This window comes from Fringilla coelebs (assembly GCF_963513975.1).
Source record: "Fringilla coelebs genome assembly, chromosome: 33".
Lineage (NCBI taxonomy): Eukaryota > Metazoa > Chordata > Aves > Passeriformes > Fringillidae > Fringilla > Fringilla coelebs.
The window spans coordinates 1,239,534-1,258,528 of NC_140059.1; the positions used below are offsets into that span (position 1 = coordinate 1,239,534).

An 18,995-nucleotide genomic window follows, 5' to 3' on the forward strand; every position below is an offset into this window, starting at 1 on the left:
CCCCTCCCCCCCCCCCCCTTTTCCATCCCATCCCAATTTCCCCCCCCCCCAGGCGCCAAATAAACGCAGGAGTCACGTGACCACTCGCCTGGTTAATTAATTAATTACCGTTTAATAAGGCCGGCTCGAGGAGGGGAAGCGGGAATGGAGCGGCTCGGGGAGCGGCTCCCAGGTGATCCCGGCGCTTCCCGCGGCTCCAAACCGGGAAAATCGCGGGGAAAATGGGGAAAAAACGGCGGAATTCGGGATCGGCGCCGTGCGCGGGGCATGCTGGGAGCGGTATGCAAATGAGGCAGCGCTGCGGCCAATAGAAATCGGTCAATTGATGCCAGTATGTAAATGAGGCCTCGCGGGTGCTGCTGGGAGTGATATGCAAATATCCCCGCGGGACGACCAATGGCGGGATCAGATATTATGCAAATGAAGCAGCGCGGCGACCAATAGAGAAATGGCGGGTAGCTGTCAGTATGCAAATAAATCACGGCTCCAGCCAATGGAAGGCGCGCAGGCCCTTGCCAGTATGCAAATCAGCCTCCGGTTCAGCCAATGGGCGCTGGGCGCGGGCGGAGGAAGCCCCGCCCCTGGCGCTGCCCGCCGGGCGGAAGCGGCGCCAGAAAAAAAAAAGGAAAAAGGCGGAAAAAGACAAAAAAAAAGCGGCGGCGGCTGAAAATGGCGGAAAATTTAAAAGGTGGCGCGAGCGGGGCGGGCCCGAGGGGTCTCCGGGGGAGCGTGAGGGGGAAATCAGGGGCGGGGGGCGCTCTGAGGGGACGGCGCCGCTTCCCGCGCGCGGCCGTTGGCGCCTGAGGGGGGGGGGGGGGGGCGGAAAGTGGCGGGAAGGCGCTGAGGGGGGGAGGGGAGCGTGTGAGGGCGGGGGGGGGGGGGGCGCTGTCCTGTCCCCAAATTCCCCCCCAATGTCCCCTCACCCACCCGGTGCCCACCCCCCGGTGTCGTCGCTGTCGTGTGGTCGCGACAGAGCGAGCGGTGTGGGCGGGCCTGGGGGGGGGGGGCAGTGTGAAGTGAGGGTGGGGGCTGTGGTGTCACCTGTCCCCTCACGCCCCCTCCCCTCAGTGTGTCCCCACCCCTCGGTGACACCCGCAGGGTGCTCCGTGTGCTGCCTGTCGCGACAGAGCGAGCGGTGCGGGAGTGTCCGGGGGGGGCTGTGTGAGGTGACGGGGGGGGTGGTCTGTGGTGTCACCTGTCCCCTCACGCCCCCTCCCCGGTGTGTCCCCACCCGTCGGTGACACCCGCAGGGTGCTCCGTGTGCTGCCTGTCGCGACAGAGCGAGCGGTGCGGGCTGGGCAGGGCAGGGCAGGGCAGGGCGGTCGTGGGGGGGGGGGGTGAGGTGACGGGGGGGGGGTCTGTGGTGTCGCCTGTCCCCTCACACCCCCTCCCCGGTGTGTCCCCACCCGTCGGTGGCACCGCAGAGTGCTCCGTGTGCTTCCTGTCGCGACAGAGCGAGCGGTGCGGGAGGGTCCGGGGGGGGGCTGTGTGAGGTGCGGGGGGGTCTGTGGTGTCACCTGTCCCCTCACGCCCCCTCCCCGGTGTGTCCCCACCCGTCGGTGGCACCGCAGAGTGCTCCGTGTGCTGCCTGTCGCCGTGGTCGCAGCTGCAGGAGCTGTGCCGGCTGCAGCGCGTGCGGTGCCGCGCCCTCGGCGTCACCCGCCGCAACCTCGGCGACTTCGAGGTGGAGCTGCTGTGCGACTACCGGCGAGTGCGGGTGAGGGCCGCGGCACCCCCGAGCGGCACCCCCGAACCGGGATCCCCCAAACTGGGACCCCCCAGGCAGCAGGACCCCCGAACCGGGACCCCCAAACGGGACCACCCACAGGCAGCGGGACCCCCGAACCGGGATCCCCAAACCGGGACCCCCCCAGGCAGCAGGACCCCCGAACCGGGACCCCCAAACTGGGACCCCACAGGCAGCAGGACCCCAGAACCGGGACCCCCAAAGTGGGACCCCCGAACTGGCACCCCTGAACCGGGGCCCTCCAGGCAGCAGGACCCCCGAACTGGGATCCCCAAACTGGGACCACCGAACCGGGACCCCCAAACTGGGACCCCACAGGCAGCAGGACCCCAGAACCGGGACCCCCAAACTGGGACACCCAAACCGGGACCCCCCAGACAGCAGGACTCCCGAACCTGGACCCCCAAACTGGGACCCCACAGGCAGCAGGACCCCTGAACCGGGACCCCCAAACTGGGACCCCCGAAACAGCAGGACCCCCAAACTGGGATCCCACAGGCAGCAGGAACTCACCCAGGATTCCTAAACTGGGACCCCCGAACCACAGCCCCCAGATGGGACCCCACAGACAGCAGGACCCCTGAACTGGGACCCCCCAACGGGACCACCCACAGACACCGGGAATCTGGCAGGGACCCCCAGACCAGGACCCCTGAACTGGGAACTAACCCGGGACCCCCCAAAGACATGGGGAGCTGACCTGGGACCCCAAAACTGGGAATTGACACCCCAAGAACCTCTGACCCTGCTCGGCCCCAAAGGGTCCCTGGACATTGGGGTCACTCCAGGACCCCCCAGACCCCGTGAGACCCCTGGGTGCCCCCAGAGCCTGAACTCCCCCACATTCCTGGGTCCCTCCTGACCTTGTGGGACCCCCAAAGGATCTCCGGACATTGGGGTCACTCCAGGACCCCCCAGACCTCCAGAGAACCCCAGAGTCCCCCCCGTTCCTGGGGTCCTCGAGACCCCACAGACTCTCTGGCCACTGGGGTCACTCTAGGACCCCCCAGACCTCATGAGACCCCCCCAGAGTCCCCCCCGTCCCTGGGGCCCTTGAGACCCCACAGGCTCTCTGGACACCTGGGGTCACTCCAGACCCCCCAGACCTCATGAGACCCCCAGAGACCCCCAGAGTTCCTGGGGCCCTCAAGACCCCACAGGCTCTCTGGACACCTGGGGTCACTCCAGACTCCCCAGACCCCAAACCCTGGACTCCCCCACATTCCTGTGTCCCTCCTGGCCCTGCGAGACCCCACAGCCTCTCCGGCCACTGGGGTCACTCCAGGACCCCCCAGACCTCATGAGACCCCCAGAGTCCCCCACGTTCCTGGGGCCCTCGAGACCCCACAGCCTCTCCGGCCACTGGGGTCACTCCAGACCCCCCCAGACCTTCTGACCTCCCACAGGGGGGGTCCCCACAACCCCCCCCTGACCCCCCCGTTATCCCCCCTGCCAGGACGAGGAGTTCTACCTGGTGAAGTGGCGCGGTTACCCCTCCTCCGCCAACACCTGGGAGCCGCGCCGCAACCTGCGCTGCCGGGGGCTGCTGCAGCAGCTGCACGCCGACCTGGCGCGGGCCCCGGGCGGGCCGGTGCGGCCGGGGCCCCGCGGGCTGCCCGCCCGCGCCGTGTCCTACCTGGCGCAGAAGGCGGAGCAGCGGCGGGCGCTGCGGCGCTGGGAGCGCCACCTGAACCGCACGCGCAGCCACCGCGGCCGCATCGCCGTGGAGAACGAGGTGGACCTGCACGGGCCGCCCCGCGACTTCGTCTACGTCAACGAGTACAAGGTGGGCGCGGGCGTGGCGCTGACCCCCGTGGCGGCCGGCTGCGAGTGCCGGGACTGCCTGGCCGAGGCCACGCTGGCCGGGGGCTGCTGCCCGGGCGCCTCGCGCAACAGGTTCGCCTACAACGAGGCCGGGCAGGTGCGGATCCGGGCGGGGCTGCCCATCTACGAGTGCAACTCGCGCTGCCGCTGCGGCGCCGAGTGCCCCAACCGCGTGGTGCAGCGCGGCATCCGCTACGACCTGTGCATCTTCCGCACCGGCGACGGGCGCGGCTGGGGCGTGCGCACGCTGCAGCGCATCCGCAAGAACTCCTTCGTCATGGAGTATGTGGGCGAGGTGAGCTCAGGTGTGGGACAGGTGTGATACAGGTGTGTGTGACAGGTGTGACAGGTGTGTGAGACACAGCACAGGTGTGTGTGACAGGGCTGGGGCGTGCGCACGCTGCAGCGCATCCGCAAGAACTCCTTCGTCATGGAGTACGTGGGCGAGGTGAGCTCAGGTGTGGGACAGGTGTGATACAGGTGTGTGTGACAGGTGTGACACGGTACAGGTGTGTGTGACAGGGCTGGGGCGTGCACACGCTGCAGCGCATCCGCAAGAACTCCTTCGTCATGGAGTACGTGGGCGAGGGGAGCTCAGGTGTGGGACAGGTGTGATACAGGTGTGACACGGCACAGGTGTGTGTGACACAGTACAGATGTGTGTGACAGGTGTGACACAGTACAGGTGTGTGTGACACAGCACAGGTGTGTATGACAGGTGTGACACGGCACAGGTGTGTGTGACACAGCACAGGTGTGTGTGACAGGTGTGACACAGTACAGGTGTGAGTGACAGGTGTGACATGGTACAGGTGCGTGTGACAGGGCTGGGGCGTGCGCACGCTGCAGCGCATCCGCAAGAACTCCTTCGTCATGGAGTACGTGGGAGAGGTGAGCTCAGGTGTGGGACAGGTGAGATACAGGACAGGTGTGAGTGACAGGTGTGACACAGCACAGGTGTGTGTTACACAGCACAGGTGTGATACAGGTGTGGGACAGGTGTGATACAGTACAGGTGTGTCTGACACAGCACAGGTGTGGTACAGGTGTGTGTGACAGGTGTGGTACAGGTGTGCCTCAGATCTGTGGGATGGGTCCAAGTGTGTCCCAGGTGTGACATGGTGCAAGTGTGAGGCAGTACAGGTGTGCCCCAGGTGTGTGACAGGTGTGTCCCTGTCCCAGATCATCACCTCGGAGGAGGCGGAGCGCCGGGGACAGGTGTACGACCGCCAGGGCGCCACGTACCTGTTCGACCTGGACTACGTGGAGGACGTGTACACCGTGGACGCCGCCCACTACGGCAACATCTCGCACTTCGTCAACCACAGCGTGAGTGCGGCTTACCTGGGCTCAGGTGTGGGCTCACCTGGGCTCACCTGGGCTCATGGGTGGGTTTACCGGGGCTCAGGTGTGGGTTGACCTGCCTGCAGGTGTGGGCTTACCTGGGCTCAGGTGTGGGTTGACCTGCCTGCAGGTGTGGGCTTACCTGGGCTCAGGTGTGGGTTGACCTGCCTGCAGGTGTGGGCTTACCTGGGCTCAGGTGTGGGTTGACCTGCCTGCAGGTGTGGGCTTACCTGGGCTCAGGTGTGGGTTGACCTGCCTGCAGGTGTGGGCTTACCTGGGCTCAGGTGTGGGTTGACCTGCCTGCAGGTGTGGGCTTACCTGGGCTCAGGTGTGGGTTGACCTGCCTGCAGGTATGGGCTTACCTGGGCTCAGGTGTGGGTTTACCTCAGCTCAGGTGTGAGTTTACCTGCTCACAGGTGTGGGTTTACCTAGGCTCACCTGGGCTCAGGGGTGGGTTTACCTGGGCTCAGGGGTGGGTTTACCTAGGTTCAGGTGTGAGTTTACCTGCCCACAGGTGTGGGTTTACCTGGGCTCAGGGGTGGGTTTACCTAGGTTCAGGTGTGGGTTTACTTACCCACAGGTGGGGCTGTACCCGCTCACAGCTGGCCCTTCACCTGTGCAGAGGTGTGGCCTTACTTGTGGGTGGAGCTTCCAGCACCTTTTCCCCCAGCTGTGGGTGGGGCTCACCTGCTGGGTGTGTCTCACCTGTTGGGGCGGGGCAGTGTGACCCCAACCTGCAGGTGTACAACGTGTTCATCGAGAACCTGGACCAGCGCCTGCCCCGCATCGCCCTGTTCGCCACCAGGCCCATCCGGGCCGGGGAGGAGCTCACCTTCGACTACAACATGCACGGTACCTGCCACACCTGGAACACACCTGTACCTGGCACACACCTGGCACACACCTGTACCTGTTACACACCTGGCACACACCTGTGCCTGTTACACACCTGGCACACCTGTACCTGTCACACCTGTCTCTATCACACACCTGTCCCTGCCCTCAGGCCCATCCGGGCCGGGGAGGAGCTCACCTTCGACTACAACATGCACGGTACCTGCCACACACCTGGCACACACCTGTACCTGTCACACACCTGTACCTGCCACACACCTGGAACACACCTGTACCTGTTACACACCTGGAACACACCTGTACCCGGCACACCTGGCACACACCTGTACCTGCCACACCTGTCCCTATCACACACCTGTACCTGCCCTCAGGCCCATCCGGGCCGGGGAGGAGCTCACCTTCGACTACAACATGCACGGTACCTGCCACACACCTGGAACACACCTGTACCTGCCACACCTGACACACACCTGTACCTGCTACACCTGGCACACACCTGTACCTGCCACACACCTGGCACACACCTGTACCTGTTACACATCTGTACCTGTCACACACCTGTACCTATCACACATCTGTACCTGTCACACACCTGTACCTGTCACACACCTGTACCTGCCACACCTGGCACCCACCTATACCTGTCACACACCTGTCCATATCACACACCTGTACCTGCCACACCTGTCACACACCTGTACCTGTCACACACCTGTCTTGCACAGACCTCCCTCCCCTCAGCCCACCCTGCAGTATGGGGTCAGAGCCACACCTGGGGGCTCAGGGTCACACCTGGGGGCTCAGGGTCACACCTGGGGGGTTCCTGGTCACACCTGGGGGGTTCCTGGCCGTACCTGGGAGGTTCCTGGTCACACCTGGGGGGTTCCTGGCCACACCTGGGGATTCCAGGCTGTACCTGGGGGGTTCCTGGTCACACCTGGGAGGTTCCTGGTCACACCTGGGGATTCCAGGCCGTACCTAGGGGGTTCCTGGTCACACCTGGGGGGTTCCTGGCCATACCTGGGGATTCCAGGCTGTACCTGGGGGGTTCCTGGCCGTACCTGGGGGGGTTCCTGGTCACACCTTGGGATTCCAGGCCGTACCTGGGGGGTTCCTGGTCACACCTGGGAGGTTCCTGGCCACACCTGGGGGATTCCTGGCCACACCTGGGGGGTTCCCGGTCACACCTGGGGGGTTCCTGGCCATACCTGGGGATTCCAGGCTGTACCTGGGAGGTTCCTGGTCACACCTGGGGGTTCCTGGCTACACCTGGGGGGTTCCAGGCTGTATCTGTGGGAGTCAGAGCCACACCTGGGGGGTTCCTGGCTGCACCTGGGGGGTTCCTGGCCGCACCTGGGGGGTTCCTGGCCGCACCTGGCCGTTGCCAGGTGTGGCTGAGCACACCTTTCCCCGCAGTGGACCCCGTGGACGCCGAGAGCACCCGCATGGACTCCAACTTCGGGCTGGTGGGGGGGTCCCTGGGGGGCTCCCCCCGCGCCCGCGGCCGCATCGAGTGCAAGTGCGGGGCGGCCTCGTGCCGCAAGTACCTGTTCTGAAACACCTGGGCCACACCCACTGCACACCTGGGCCACGCCTCCACTGCCGCCCGCAGCGCCTGGGGATGGGGGGGTTTGGGGGGGCTCCAGGTGGGGTTTTGGGGATCCAGGTGTGCTGTGAGTGCCACACGATGACAACACCTGTGCAGTTCTTCCAGGGCCGTGCTGGGGGAATTTTGGGGGGCTCCAGGTGGGTTTGGGGGGGGTCTGAGGGGCTCCAGGTGTGCTGTGAGTGCTGTGTGATGCCAACACCTGTGCAGGTGTTCAAGGCTACGCTGGGAAGGTTTTGGGGGGATCCATGTGGTTTTGGGGGGGGTCTCAGGGGTGTTACAGTGGTTTCAGGGGGGATTTTGGGGGAATTTTAGGGGTTTTGGGGATCCAGGTGTGCTTTGGAGGACTCCAGGTGTGCTGTGAGTGCCACACAATGACAACACCTGTGCAGTTGTTGAAGGTGATGCTGGGGGAATTTTGGGAGCGGTCCAGGTGATTTGGGGGGGGTCTCTGGTCCAGGTGATTTGGGGGGGTCTCTGGGGGGGGTCTCAGGTCCAGGTGATTTTGGGGGGTCTCAGGGGGGTTTTGGGATCCAGGTGTGTTTTGGGGGGCTCCAGGTGTGCTGGGGGTGCCACACGATGACGGCACTGGGAGCCACCAAGGTCCCCATCGGGCAGTTTTGGGGGGGGTTGCGGATTTTGGGGAAGATTTGGGGGTTTTGGGGAGGTTTTGTGGTCACACAAACTTCAAGAACCAGACTGGGCAGATTGAGGGGAATTTTGGGGGAGTTTTGGGATTTTTTGGGGAGGAGTTCAGGGAAGGCTCTGGGGGGATTTTGGGGGAAATTTTGAGGTGCTGTGGGAAGGATTTTGGGGTGTTCTGGGCAGGATTCTGGGAAGGATTTTGGGGTGTTCTGGGCAAGATTCTGGGAAGGATTTTGGGGTGTTTTGGGCAGGATTTTGAGATGTTTTGGGGGAGGTTTGGGGAGGATTTTGTAAGGTATTTTGGGCAGGATTTCAGGGTGTTTTGGGCAGGATATTGGGGGTGTTTGGGGCAGGATTTTGGGGCGTTTGGGGCAGGATTTTGGGGCGTTTGGGGCAGGATTTCAGGGTGTTTGGGGCAGGGTTTTGGGGGTGTTTGGGGCAGGATTTTGGGGGTGTTTGGGGCAGGATTTGGGGGTGTTTGGGGCAGGATTTTGGGGTGTTTTGGGCAGGATTTTGGGGGTGTTTGGGGCAGGACTTTGGAGCGTTTGGGGCAGGATTTTGGGGGTGTTTGGGGCAGGATTCTGGGGGTGTTTTTGGCAGGATTTGGGGGTGTTTTGGGCAGGATTTTGGGGCGTTTAGGGCAGGATTTTGGGGGTGTTTTGGGCAGGATTTGGAGGTGTTTTGGGCACGATTCTGGGGCGTTTTGGGCAGGGTTTGGGGGTGTTTGGGGCAGGACTTCGGGGTATTTTGGGCAGGATTTTGGGCTGTTTCACAGCTGCACACCACTCTCAAAACTCGCCGCACTCCAAGGCCACACCGGGGCGTTTCGGGGTGGTTTTTGGGTGTTTCTGGGGGTATTTCCAGGCAGCTTTGGGGGTTTCCCGCGGGGCTTTGGGGGTTCTGGGGGCGCCTCAGGCGTGCTGGCGGCGCCAGACGATGACGGTGCCGGCGGCGTCCCCCGAGGCCAGCAGGGACTCGTCGCAGTTGAAGGCCACGGCCAGCACGGCCGCCCCGTGGCCCTGCAGGGTGTTCACCGTGGCTCGCGCCGCGCGGCCCACGTCGAAAAAGTGCACGGAGGCGTCCTCGCTGCCCGTCACTGTGGGGACAGGGGGACATCGGGGACATCAGGGACATTGGGGACATCAGGGACACCCAACCGCCCTCCTTGCTGCCCATCACTGTGGGGACACGGGGACATTGGGGACACCCAACCACCCTCCTCGCTGCCCGTCACTGTGGGGACATGGGGACACTGGGGACACCCAACCGCCCTCCTCGCTGCCTGTCACTGTGGGGACATTGGGGACATCAGGGACATTTGGGACATGGGGACATCAAGGACACCCAACCGCCCTCCTCGCTGCCTGTCACTGTGGGGACAGGGGGACATCAGGGACATTGGGGACATCAGGGACAGGAGTCAGGGATGTGATCCCATTGTCCCCTTTGCTGTCTGTCCCTATTGGGGACACTGGGGACAGGGCTGGGGACTGTGATGCCATCGCCCTCCTTGCTGCTCATCGCCGGTGGGGACACGAGGGGACATCAGGGACAGGGATAAGGGATGGCACCGCACCGCCCTCCCCACTGCCTGTCACTGTGGGGACATTGGGGACATGGGGACATCAGGGACAGGTTCAGGGCTGTGATGTCAGTGCCCCCCTCGCTGTCACTGCTGGGGACACCGGGGACAACAAGGACAGCTGTGACCCCACCGCCCTCTCTGCTGCCTCTCACTGCCTGGGGACAACGGGGACACGGCTGGGGGGTGGCGGCTGTCCCTGCACCCACCCCAGTCCCTCCCAGTGCTCCCCAATCCCCTCCCAGTCCATTCCCAGTCTGTCCCAGTCCATTCCCAGTTTGTCCCCGTCCATCCCAATCCATCCCAGTCCATTCCCAGTTTGTCCTAGTCCATTCCCAGTTTGGCTCAGTCCATTCCCAGTTTGTCCCAGTCCATTCCCAGTTTGTCCCAGTCCCTCCCAGATCCATCCCACTCCCTCCCAGTCCATTCCCAGTTTGTCCCAGTCCATTCCCAGTTTGTCCCAGTCCATTCCCAGTTTGTCCCAGTCCCTCCCAGTCCATTCCCAGTTTGTCCCAGTCCCTCCCAGATCCATCCCACTCCCTCCCAGTCCATTCCCAGTCTGTCCCAGTCCCTCCCAGTCCATCCCACTCCCTCCCAGTCCATCCCAGTCCCTCCCAGTCCATTCCCAGTCTGTCCCAGTCCATTCCCAGTCCCTCCCAGTCTGTCCCAGTCCCTCCCAGTCCATTCCCAATCTGTCCCAGTCCATTCCCAGTCCCTCCCAGTCCATTCCCAGTTTGTCCCAGTCTGTCCCAGTCCCTCCCAGTCCATTCCCAGTCTGTCCCAGTCCCTCCCAGTCCATTCCCAGTCCCTCCCAGTCCGTCCCAGTGCTCACCCACGCAGGCTCCCTGCCGGAAGGACATCAGGGGACAGAAGCAGCTCCTCAGGGGCTGCTCCCGGTGCCGCGTGGGGAAACTGCGCCGGAGCCGCAGCCCCGGGGCCCCCGAGCCCCCCTCGTCCTCCACCACCCTGGGGGACCAAAAAAGGCTCACAAACCCCAAAAATCACCCCAAAACCCCCCCATACCGGAAGAGCAGCAGGCATTGACCAGCGGGGACAGGTCCGGTTCACCCCACACCCCCCAATCCCCCAGCCCCCCAGGGTCCCCCCGATGTCCCCAAGCCCCCCCCCCCCGATGTCCCCAAGCCCCCTACGGTGTCCCCCCTGTACTGGAAGAGCAGAAAGGGTTGGGGCACGTGCTGACCAGTGGGGACAGGTCCGGTTCACCCCACAGCCCCCAATCCCACACCCCCCAATCCCCCAGCCCCCCAAGGTCCCCCAGTGTCCCCAAGGCCCCCTCCGATGTCCCCAAGCCCCCTACGGTGTCCCCCCCGTACCGGAAGAGCAGCAGGGGTTGGGGCAGGTGCTGACCAGTGGGGACAGGTCCGGTTCACCCCACACCCCTCCAATCCCCCAGCCCCCCCAGGGTCCCCCTGATGTCCCCAAGCCCCCCCACGATGTCCCCAAGCCCCCCCGATGTCCCCCCCGTACCAGAAGAGCAGCAAGGGTCGGGGCAGGTGCTGACCCGCGGGGATGGGTCTGGTTCACCCCACACCCCCCAATCCCCCAGCCCCCCCAGGGTCCCCCCGATGTCCCCAAGCCCCCCCCGATGTCCCCCCCGTACCGGAAGAGCAGCAGGCGGTCGGGGCAGGCGTTCACCAGCAGGGACGGGTCCGGCGCCTCCCGGCTGGCCCAGGCCCGGGCCGAGAGCGACGTGATGGAGCCACCGGCCTGGACCAGCACCCGTGAGGCCTTGGTCAGCCGGCCTGGGGGGGGCAGGGAGTGAGACCCCCCCAAAAACCCCCCCAGTACCGCCCAGTACTGCCCCAGTGCCTCCCAGTACCACCCAGTACTGCCCACTGTCCCCCAGGTTGTTCTGTACCCACCTCCAATCCCTTCCCGGTCCTCGCCAGTCCCTCCCAGTATCCTCCAGTCCCTCTGTACCCACCCCCAATCCCCTCCCAGTACCCCCCAGTCCCTCCCCATCCCCTCCCAGTACCCCCCAATCCCCTCCCAGTACCCCCCAATCCCTCCCAGTACTCCTCCAGTCCATCCCATTCCCTTCCCAATCCCTTCCCAGTACTCCCCACTCCCTCCCAATCCCCTCCCACTCTGTCCCATTCCCTTCCCGGTACCCCCCAGTCCCTCTGTACCCACCCCCAATCCCCTCCCAGTGCCCCCCAATCCCCTCCCAGTCCCTCCCAGTGCCCGCCAATCCCCTCCCAGTCCCTCCCAATCCTCTCCCAGTCCCTCCCAGTGCCCCCCAATCCCGTCCCAGTCCCACCCAGTCCCTCCCAATCTGTCCCATTCTCTTCCCAGTACCCCCCAGTCCTTCTGTATACCCATCCCCAATCCCCTCCCAGTCCTTCCCAGTCCCTCCCAGTGCCCCCCAATCCCCTCCCAGTCCCTCCCAGTGCCTCCCAGTACCGGTGCCGGGGTCGCACAGGAACGAGGACACCGAGCCCCGGTCGTCCCCGGCCCACAGGACGCGCCCGGGGGCGTCGAAGCAGAGGGCGAGGACGCGCCCGGGGAGGCGCCCGGTGCCGCCCCGCGCCGCCTTCCCGGTGGAGATGTTCACCACACGAACCATGTGCCGGGCACTGCCCACCTGCGGGGCACACACCTGCCTGAGACCCCCCCCAGACCCACCCTGAGACCCCAAAACCAACCCTGAGACCCCCCCCCAGACCCACCCTGAGATCCCAAAATCCACCCCAAGATCCCCAAAACCCGCCCCAGGGCCCCCCTGAGCCACTTTCCCCGTGGAGATGTTCACCACACGAACTGTGTGCGCACCTGGGGGGCACGGGGGGGTCACTCAGAGACCCCAAAACCAACCCTGAGACCCCCAAAATCCTCCCCCAAAATCCCCCTGAGTCGCCTTCGCCACCCACACCAGAGTCAGGTTTGGGGTGATGCTCGGGGGTCTTTCAGGGCTGCAGGGATCTGAGGTGTTTTGGGGCGATTTTGGGGTGGTTTTGGGGGTATTTTTGGATGGTTCTGGGGTGGGTTTTGAGGTATTTTGGATGGTTTTTGGGTATTTTGGTGTTTTTCTCACCACGGTCAGGTTGTTGTTGAGCGGCTGGAAAGCGCAGCACAGCAGGGCGGCCCCATCAGGGTCAGGGTTTGGGGAAGATGTTTGGGGGTCTCAAAAGGAGCTCTCATGACTATGATATTTTAGGGCAGTTTCAGGGTGTTTTTTGGGGTATTTTGGATGGTTTTGGGGTATTTTGGTGTTTTTCTCACCACGGTCAGGTTGTTGTTGAGCGGCTAGAAAGCGCAGCACAGCAGGACAGGGTCAGGTTTTGGGGGGGATGTTTGGGGGTCTCAGGGGGTCTCCCAGCCCTGGGATGTTTTGGGGTGTTTTGGGGGGTATTTTAGGGTATTTTGATGTTTCTCTCACCACGGTCAGGTTGTTGTTGAGCGGCTGGAAGGCGCAGCACAGCAGGGTGGCCCCGTTGGGGTCAGGTTTTGGGGGGATGTTTGGGGGTCTCAGGGAGCTCTCCCAGCCCTGGGATATTTTTGGGGGTATTTTAGGGCAGTTTCAGCATTTCTCTCACCACGGTCAGGTTGCTGTTGAGCAGCTGCAAGGCGCAGCACAGCAGGGCAGGGTCAGGTTTTGGGGTTATGTTTGGGGGTCTCAGGGAGCTCTCCCAGCCCTGGGATATTTTTGGGGGTATTTTAGGGTATTTTGATGTTTCTCTCACCATGGTCAGGTTGTTGTTGAACAGCTGGAAGGCGCAGGGCAGGGTTGGGTTTGGGGGGGATGTTTGGGGGTCTCAGGGAGCTCTCCCAGCCCTGGGATGTTTTTGGGGGTATTTTAGGGCAGTTTCAGTATTTCTCTCACCACGGTCAGGTTGTTGTTGAGCGGCTGGAAGGCGCAGCACAGCAGGGCGGCCCCGTCGGGGTCGGGCACGCGGCGGATGCAGCGCCCGTCCCCGGGGTCCCAGAGGCGCAGGGTCCCGTCCAGCGAGGCGGACACGAGGACGTCGTTGGACAGGGACCAGGCGAAGTCCGAGACGCCGGCGCCGTGGCCGCGGAGCCGCCGCAGCACGGCCGGGGGCCCGGGGGCCAGGCGGCACACGGACAGCGTCCCGTCCAGCGAGCAGCACGCCAGCAGGTGGCGCTCGTCGTGGGCAAACTGCACCTTCCGCACTGGGGGGGACACAGGGGGTGGGTGAGACCCCTCCCCAAAATTCTACAGGGCCAGGAACCCCCCTAGAACCTGGGGAGACCTCTAGAACCTGGGGAGACCCCCAACCCACCCAGCATGTGCTGTTCATTGTGGGCAAACTGCACCTTCTGCACTTGCGGGGGGACACAGGGGGACGGGTGAGACCCCTCCCCAAAATTCTATAGGGCCAGGAATCCCCCCAGAGCCAGGGGAGACCCCTAGAACCTGGGGAGACCCCCAACCCATCCAGCAGGTGCCGCTCATTGTGGGCAAATTGCGCCTTCTGCACTTGGGGGGGGACACAGGGGGACGGGTGAGACCCCTCCCCAAAATTCTATAGGGCCAGGAACTCCCCCCAGAGCCAGGGGAGACCCCCAGCCCATCCAGCACACCCTGGCCGTTGTGAGCAAACTGCATCATCCGTACTAAGGGGGGACACAGGGGGTGGGTGAGACCCCTCCCCAAAATTCTACAGGGCCAGGAACTCCCCCAGAAACAGGGGAGACCCCCAACCCACCCAGCAGGTACCGCTCATTGTGGGCAAACTGCACCTTCTGCACTTGGTGGGGGACACAGCGGGACGGATGAGACCCTTCCCCAAAATTCTATAGGGCCAGGAACCTCCCCCAAAATAAAGGGATCACCCCCAGAGCCAGGGGAAACCCCCAGACTCATCCAGCACACCCTGCTCATTGTGGGCAAACTGCAGCTTCTGCACTGAGAGGGTGATGGGGGAAAGGTGAGACCCCTCCCCAAAATCACCCCCTAACCCAAACCCCCTTGGAGACTCTCCCACCCCCACAGGTGACACTCCCCAGACCGCTCCCCACCCTTCCTGTTGGAACTGCCCATCCCACCCCCTCAGGGACCCCCCAGACCCCCCTCAGGGGGAGCCCCTCAGCCCCCCCAGCCCCCCCCCCCGGGGTTACCTGCGCTGTCCAGGTGCTGGTCGAACACGTGGAACACCCCCGCGAAGGCGTAGTTCTCGCTCAGGGTGGTGTCCCCGGCCATGGCCCGGCTGGCCTCGGCCAGGGGGGTGGGGACCACCCCGGGGGGGCTGCGGGAGAGGGCGGGGACAGCGTGAGACCCCCCCCCCCCAAATGGATCTGAACCCCCCCGGGACCCCCTGAGCCAAACTTGGCACCCCCCACTTTCCCCGCAATGGTTTTTTCCAGGGGAATGGGGACCTTCATAGTGGGAGGGGGGGAGGGGCAATGTGAGACCCCCTCCCCCACCCTCAGCACCCTGAGACCCTCCCCAGGTACCCCCTGACACCTCCCAGGACCCTGAGACCCCTCCCCAGGTACCCCCTGACCCCCCCAGGACCCCGAGACCCCCCCAAGTACCGATTAGCACCCCCAAACCCCCCCCACCCCCCACAATGGTTTCTCCCACAGGTGCGCAGCCCCCCCCCAGAATGGATGGGGGGAGGGGGAGGCACCTTGAGACCCCCCCCAAAACACCAGGATCCCCCAAGAGACCCCACAACCTCCTGAAACCCCTCCCCAACCCCCTCAGCAGCCCCAAATTTCCCCCAGCCCCCCAAAACCCTCCCCCAAAATGACTCCCCAGCACCCTGAGACCCCCCAAAATCCCCCCAAAAACCCCCAAAATCGCCCCAAATCCCCCCGGGACCCCTCCCCATTTCCCCCCCCGGGGGTCTCACCGCTCGTCGGGGCCCCCCCGCAGCCCCCCCGGGCCGGAGCTGCGGCTCAGGGAGCGCCGGTGGCCCCGGGACCCCCGCGGGTCCTCCTCGAAATCCTGGGAGGGGGGGAGAAAGGTCGGGACCCCCGAATTGGGGGGAGCCCCGAAAATGGGGGGGGAGGGGGAAGAACACAAAAAAGGGGGTGGGGGAACACTGAAAATTTGGGATGGGAACCCAAAAATTTGGGGTGGGAACCCCTCAATCACCCAAAACTTGGGGCTGGGACCTCCTGACCCCCCCCAAAGGAGCTTTGGGATCGCCCAGCACCCCCAGGTGTGCCCTGAGCCCCCCCAGGTGTGTCCCAAACCCCTCCAGCTGTAACCAGCTGTGCCCCAGGTGTGCCCAGGTGTATCCCAGGTGTGCCCAGGTTCGCCCAGGGGTATCCCAGGTGTGCCCAGGTATGCCCCAAACCCCTCTAGGTGTCCCCAGGTGCCCCCAGGTGTGCCCAGGTACCTCCATGCGGTCCAGCATGGTGCGGCTGGCCCGGAGGGCGCTGTGGCAGCTGCCCAAGGTGTGCCCAGGTATGCCCCAAACCCCTCCAGGTGTGCCCAGCTGTACCCCAGGTGCCCCCAGGTGTATCCCAGGTGTGCCCCAAACCCCTCCAGGTGTACCCAGGTGTACCCAGGTGTGCCCCAAACCCCTCCAGGTGTACCCAGGTGTCCCCAGGTGTATCCCAGGTGTGCCCCAAACCCCTCCAGGTGTACCCAGGTGTATCCCAGGTGTATCCCAGGTGTGCCCCAAACCCCTCCAGGTGTACCCAGGTGTCCCCAGGTGTATCCCAGGTGTGCCTCAAACCCCTCCAGGTGTACCCAGGTGTACCCAGGTATGCCCCAAACCCCTCCAGGTGTACCCAGGTGTCCCCAGGTGTATCCCAGGTGCCCTGAGGTGTATCCCAGCTGTATCTCAGGTGTGCCCAGCTGTACCCAGCTGTATCCCAGGTGCCCTCAGGTGTGCCCAGGTGTATCCAGGTGTATCCCAGGTGCCCCCAGGTGTGCCCAGCTGTACCCCAGGTGTGCCCAGGTGTGCCCAGGTACCTCCATGCGGTCCAGCGTGGTGCGGCTGGCCCTGAGGGCGCTGCGGCAGCTGCCCGCCTCGGACAGGGCGCCGTAGCGCTGGGCCAGGAGCCGCGCCCGCAGCCGCAGGTACCAGCGCCGCGCCTCACCTGCCAGGTGCCCGCCCTGCGCCCGCTCCCGCAGCAGCTGCGAGCGCCGCCGCACGTACTGCGTGCGGAACTGCGGCAGCTGCGGCGTGCGGTTACGCCGCGTACCTGCACAGGTGAGAGACAGGGGAGAGACAGGTGAGAGACAGGTGAGAAATAAGTGACAAACAGGTGAGAAATGGGGTTAGCTGCACACGAAACCAGAGAAATTCCACCCAAAAACAGACCCAGGTGTGCAGAACTGCGGCAGCTGCGGCGTGCGGTACGCCGCGTACCTGCACAGGTGAGACAGGTGAGAGACAGGGGAGAAATGGGGTTAGCTGTACACAAAACCAGAGGAATTCTACCCAAAACCAGGAACATTCCACCCAAAAATTGACCCAAGAACGCAGAACTGCGGCAGCTGCGGCGTGCGGTACGCCGCGTACCTGCGCAGGTGAGAGACAGGGGAGAGACAGGGGAGAGACAGGGTGAGAAATAGGTGAGAAACAGGTGAGAAATGGGGTTAGCTGTATGAAAAACCAGGAAAATTCCACCCAAAAATTGACCCAAGAATGCGGAACTGCGGCAGCTGCGGCGTGCGGTACACCGCGTACCTGCACAGGTGAGAGACGGGAGAGACAGAGGAGGGACAGGTGAGAGACACGGGAGAAATGGGGTTAGCTGTACACAAAACCAGGAAAATTCCACCCAAAAACAGATCCAGGTGTGCAGAACTGCGGCAGCTGCAGCACGCAGTTCACCGTGTGCCTGCACAGGTGAGAGACAGGTGAGACGCAGGTGAGAAACATGTGAGAAATGAGGTCAGATGTACACAAAACCAGAGGAATTCTACCCAAAACCAGGAACATTCCACCCAAAAATTGACCCAAGAACGCAGAACTGCGGCAGCTGCGGCGTGCGGTACGCCGCGTACCTGCACAGGTGAGAGACAGGGGAGAGACAGGGGAGGGACAGGTGAGAAATGGGGTTTGTTCTACCCAAAACTAGAGGAATTCTACCCAAAAACAGGAAAATTCCACCCAAAAATTGACCAGGGGTGCAGAACTGCGGCAGCTGCAGCACGCAGTTCACCGTGTGCCTGCACAGGTGAGAAACAGGTAAGAGACAAGGGAGGGACAGGGAAGAAATGGTGTTAGCAGTACACAAAAACCAGGAAAATTCCACCCAAAAATAGACCCAAGAATGCAGAACTGTGGCAGCTGTGGCGTGCAGTACGCTGCGTACCTGCACAGGTGAGACACAGGTGAGAGACAGGGGAGGGACAGGTGAGAGACAGGTGAGAAATGGGGTTAGCTGTACACAAAACCAGAGAAATTCCACCCAAAAATGGGCCCAGAGATGTAGAACTGGGGCACCTGCACGGGGCAGTATGCAGTGCACCTGCACAGGTGAGATACAGGTGGGAGACAGGTGAGAAATGGGGTAAATTCTACCCAAAACCAGAGAAATTATACCCAAAAATGACCCCAAGGGATGCAGAACGGGGGCAGCTGTGGGGGGGCGGCATGTAGCACACCTGGGACAGGTGACAGACAGGTGATGGACAAGTGAGAAATGGGGCTAATTCAACACAAAACCAGAGAAATTCCACCAAAAATGTGCCCAGGTGTCACAATCCCCCACAAAGATGCCCCAAGTACCCAAACCCTCCAAAATTCCGCACCCAGGTAGGAGCATCATCCCCTCATAAAACCCCCCAGGTATCCAAAATCCTCCCAAAATCCCCCCCGAGCTCACCGCGCGTCCACGGCGAGCACCTGCTGCCACACGGCGGCCATGGCGGCCGCGGCCGCCGCGGGGGGACCCCTGCCGGGGAAACAACGGCGTGAGCTGAGGGGAAAAATGGGGGAAATGGGGAAAAAAAGGGGAAAAGGGGCACCGGAGCTGCCCTACCTGCGCGTCCCGCTCCACCTCCGCCTCAGGAGCGCCGCGGGGCGGGGCTGGGCCGGGGGAGCGCGGCTGGGCCTGGCCGGAAGTTGCCGCGGCACCGCCTCACGCCCAAATGGCGGCGCGCGTCGTCCTGGCGACGGGGGGCGGTGGGAGGGGGCGTGGTCGTTGATGTGATTGGTTGGGTTTGGGAAATGGGGCGTGGCTATGGGCTCGTCTGTAAGTCGCGCCTTTCAGCAGCGCGCGTTGATTGGGTGAGCACATCAAAGGGCGTGGCGAACATGTCTCTTTATGGTTATTCCAGAGACGCCCCGGGATTGGCCGCTCCGCCCGGCGCCTCTCGTCTGCCCCGGGTCCTCCCACCCGCCAGATTTGCGACTACATAGAGGGGCGAGGGCTGCGCTTTACGGCAGCGGGCCGGGGGCCCCGGGAGGGTCCCGCGGGACTTTTAGGGGGACGCCGGGGGG

The 18,995-nt window shown here is 63.7% G+C and overlaps 3 protein-coding genes across 3 annotated transcripts in view; 1 reads left to right on the forward strand and 2 right to left on the reverse strand.

The window, feature by feature from the left end:
* Positions 1 to 611: 611 nt before the first annotated feature.
* On the forward strand, positions 612 to 7,334 carry SUV39H1 (SUV39H1 histone lysine methyltransferase). Its single transcript, XM_084224118.1, has 6 exons — positions 612 to 688; positions 1,572 to 1,717; positions 3,204 to 3,866; positions 4,754 to 4,900; positions 5,638 to 5,767; positions 7,187 to 7,334. The coding sequence occupies exons 1-6, from the start codon at positions 670 to 672 to the stop codon at positions 7,324 to 7,326; spliced, it is 1,245 nt and encodes a 414-aa protein (XP_084080244.1). The 5' UTR covers positions 612 to 669; the 3' UTR covers positions 7,327 to 7,334.
* Positions 7,335 to 8,842: 1,508 nt separating this feature from the next.
* On the reverse strand, positions 8,843 to 18,629 carry WDR13 (WD repeat domain 13). The gene is given in 11 exon segments (XM_084224122.1): positions 8,843 to 9,117; positions 10,436 to 10,569; positions 11,225 to 11,366; positions 12,028 to 12,208; positions 13,448 to 13,755; positions 14,704 to 14,831; positions 15,441 to 15,535; positions 16,514 to 16,735; positions 16,737 to 16,746; positions 18,379 to 18,445; positions 18,534 to 18,629. Coding segments are annotated over 10 exon segments (1,446 nt in total). The 5' UTR covers positions 18,420 to 18,445; positions 18,534 to 18,629; the 3' UTR covers positions 8,843 to 8,932.
* The window catches only part of RENBP (renin binding protein), a gene marked incomplete at its 3' end in the record, with an annotated part of 8,320 nt that continues 7,855 nt past the window's right edge, over positions 18,531 to 18,995 (reverse strand). The window contains 2 exon segments of the mRNA XM_084224030.1: positions 18,531 to 18,661; positions 18,892 to 18,973. Coding sequence (XP_084080156.1) covers positions 18,531 to 18,661; positions 18,892 to 18,973 — 213 coding nt within the window.

What these genes read in the sequence shown, in the direction of transcription:
- SUV39H1 (XM_084224118.1), top strand. An exon ending in TCATGGAGTATGTGGGCGAG is followed by an intron (nt 3,867 to 4,753) that starts GTGAGCTCAGGT and finishes TCCCTGTCCCAG; the next exon opens with ATCATCACCTCGGAGGAGGC. An exon ending in CGCACTTCGTCAACCACAGC is followed by an intron (nt 4,901 to 5,637) that starts GTGAGTGCGGCT and finishes GGGGCGGGGCAG; the next exon opens with TGTGACCCCAACCTGCAGGT.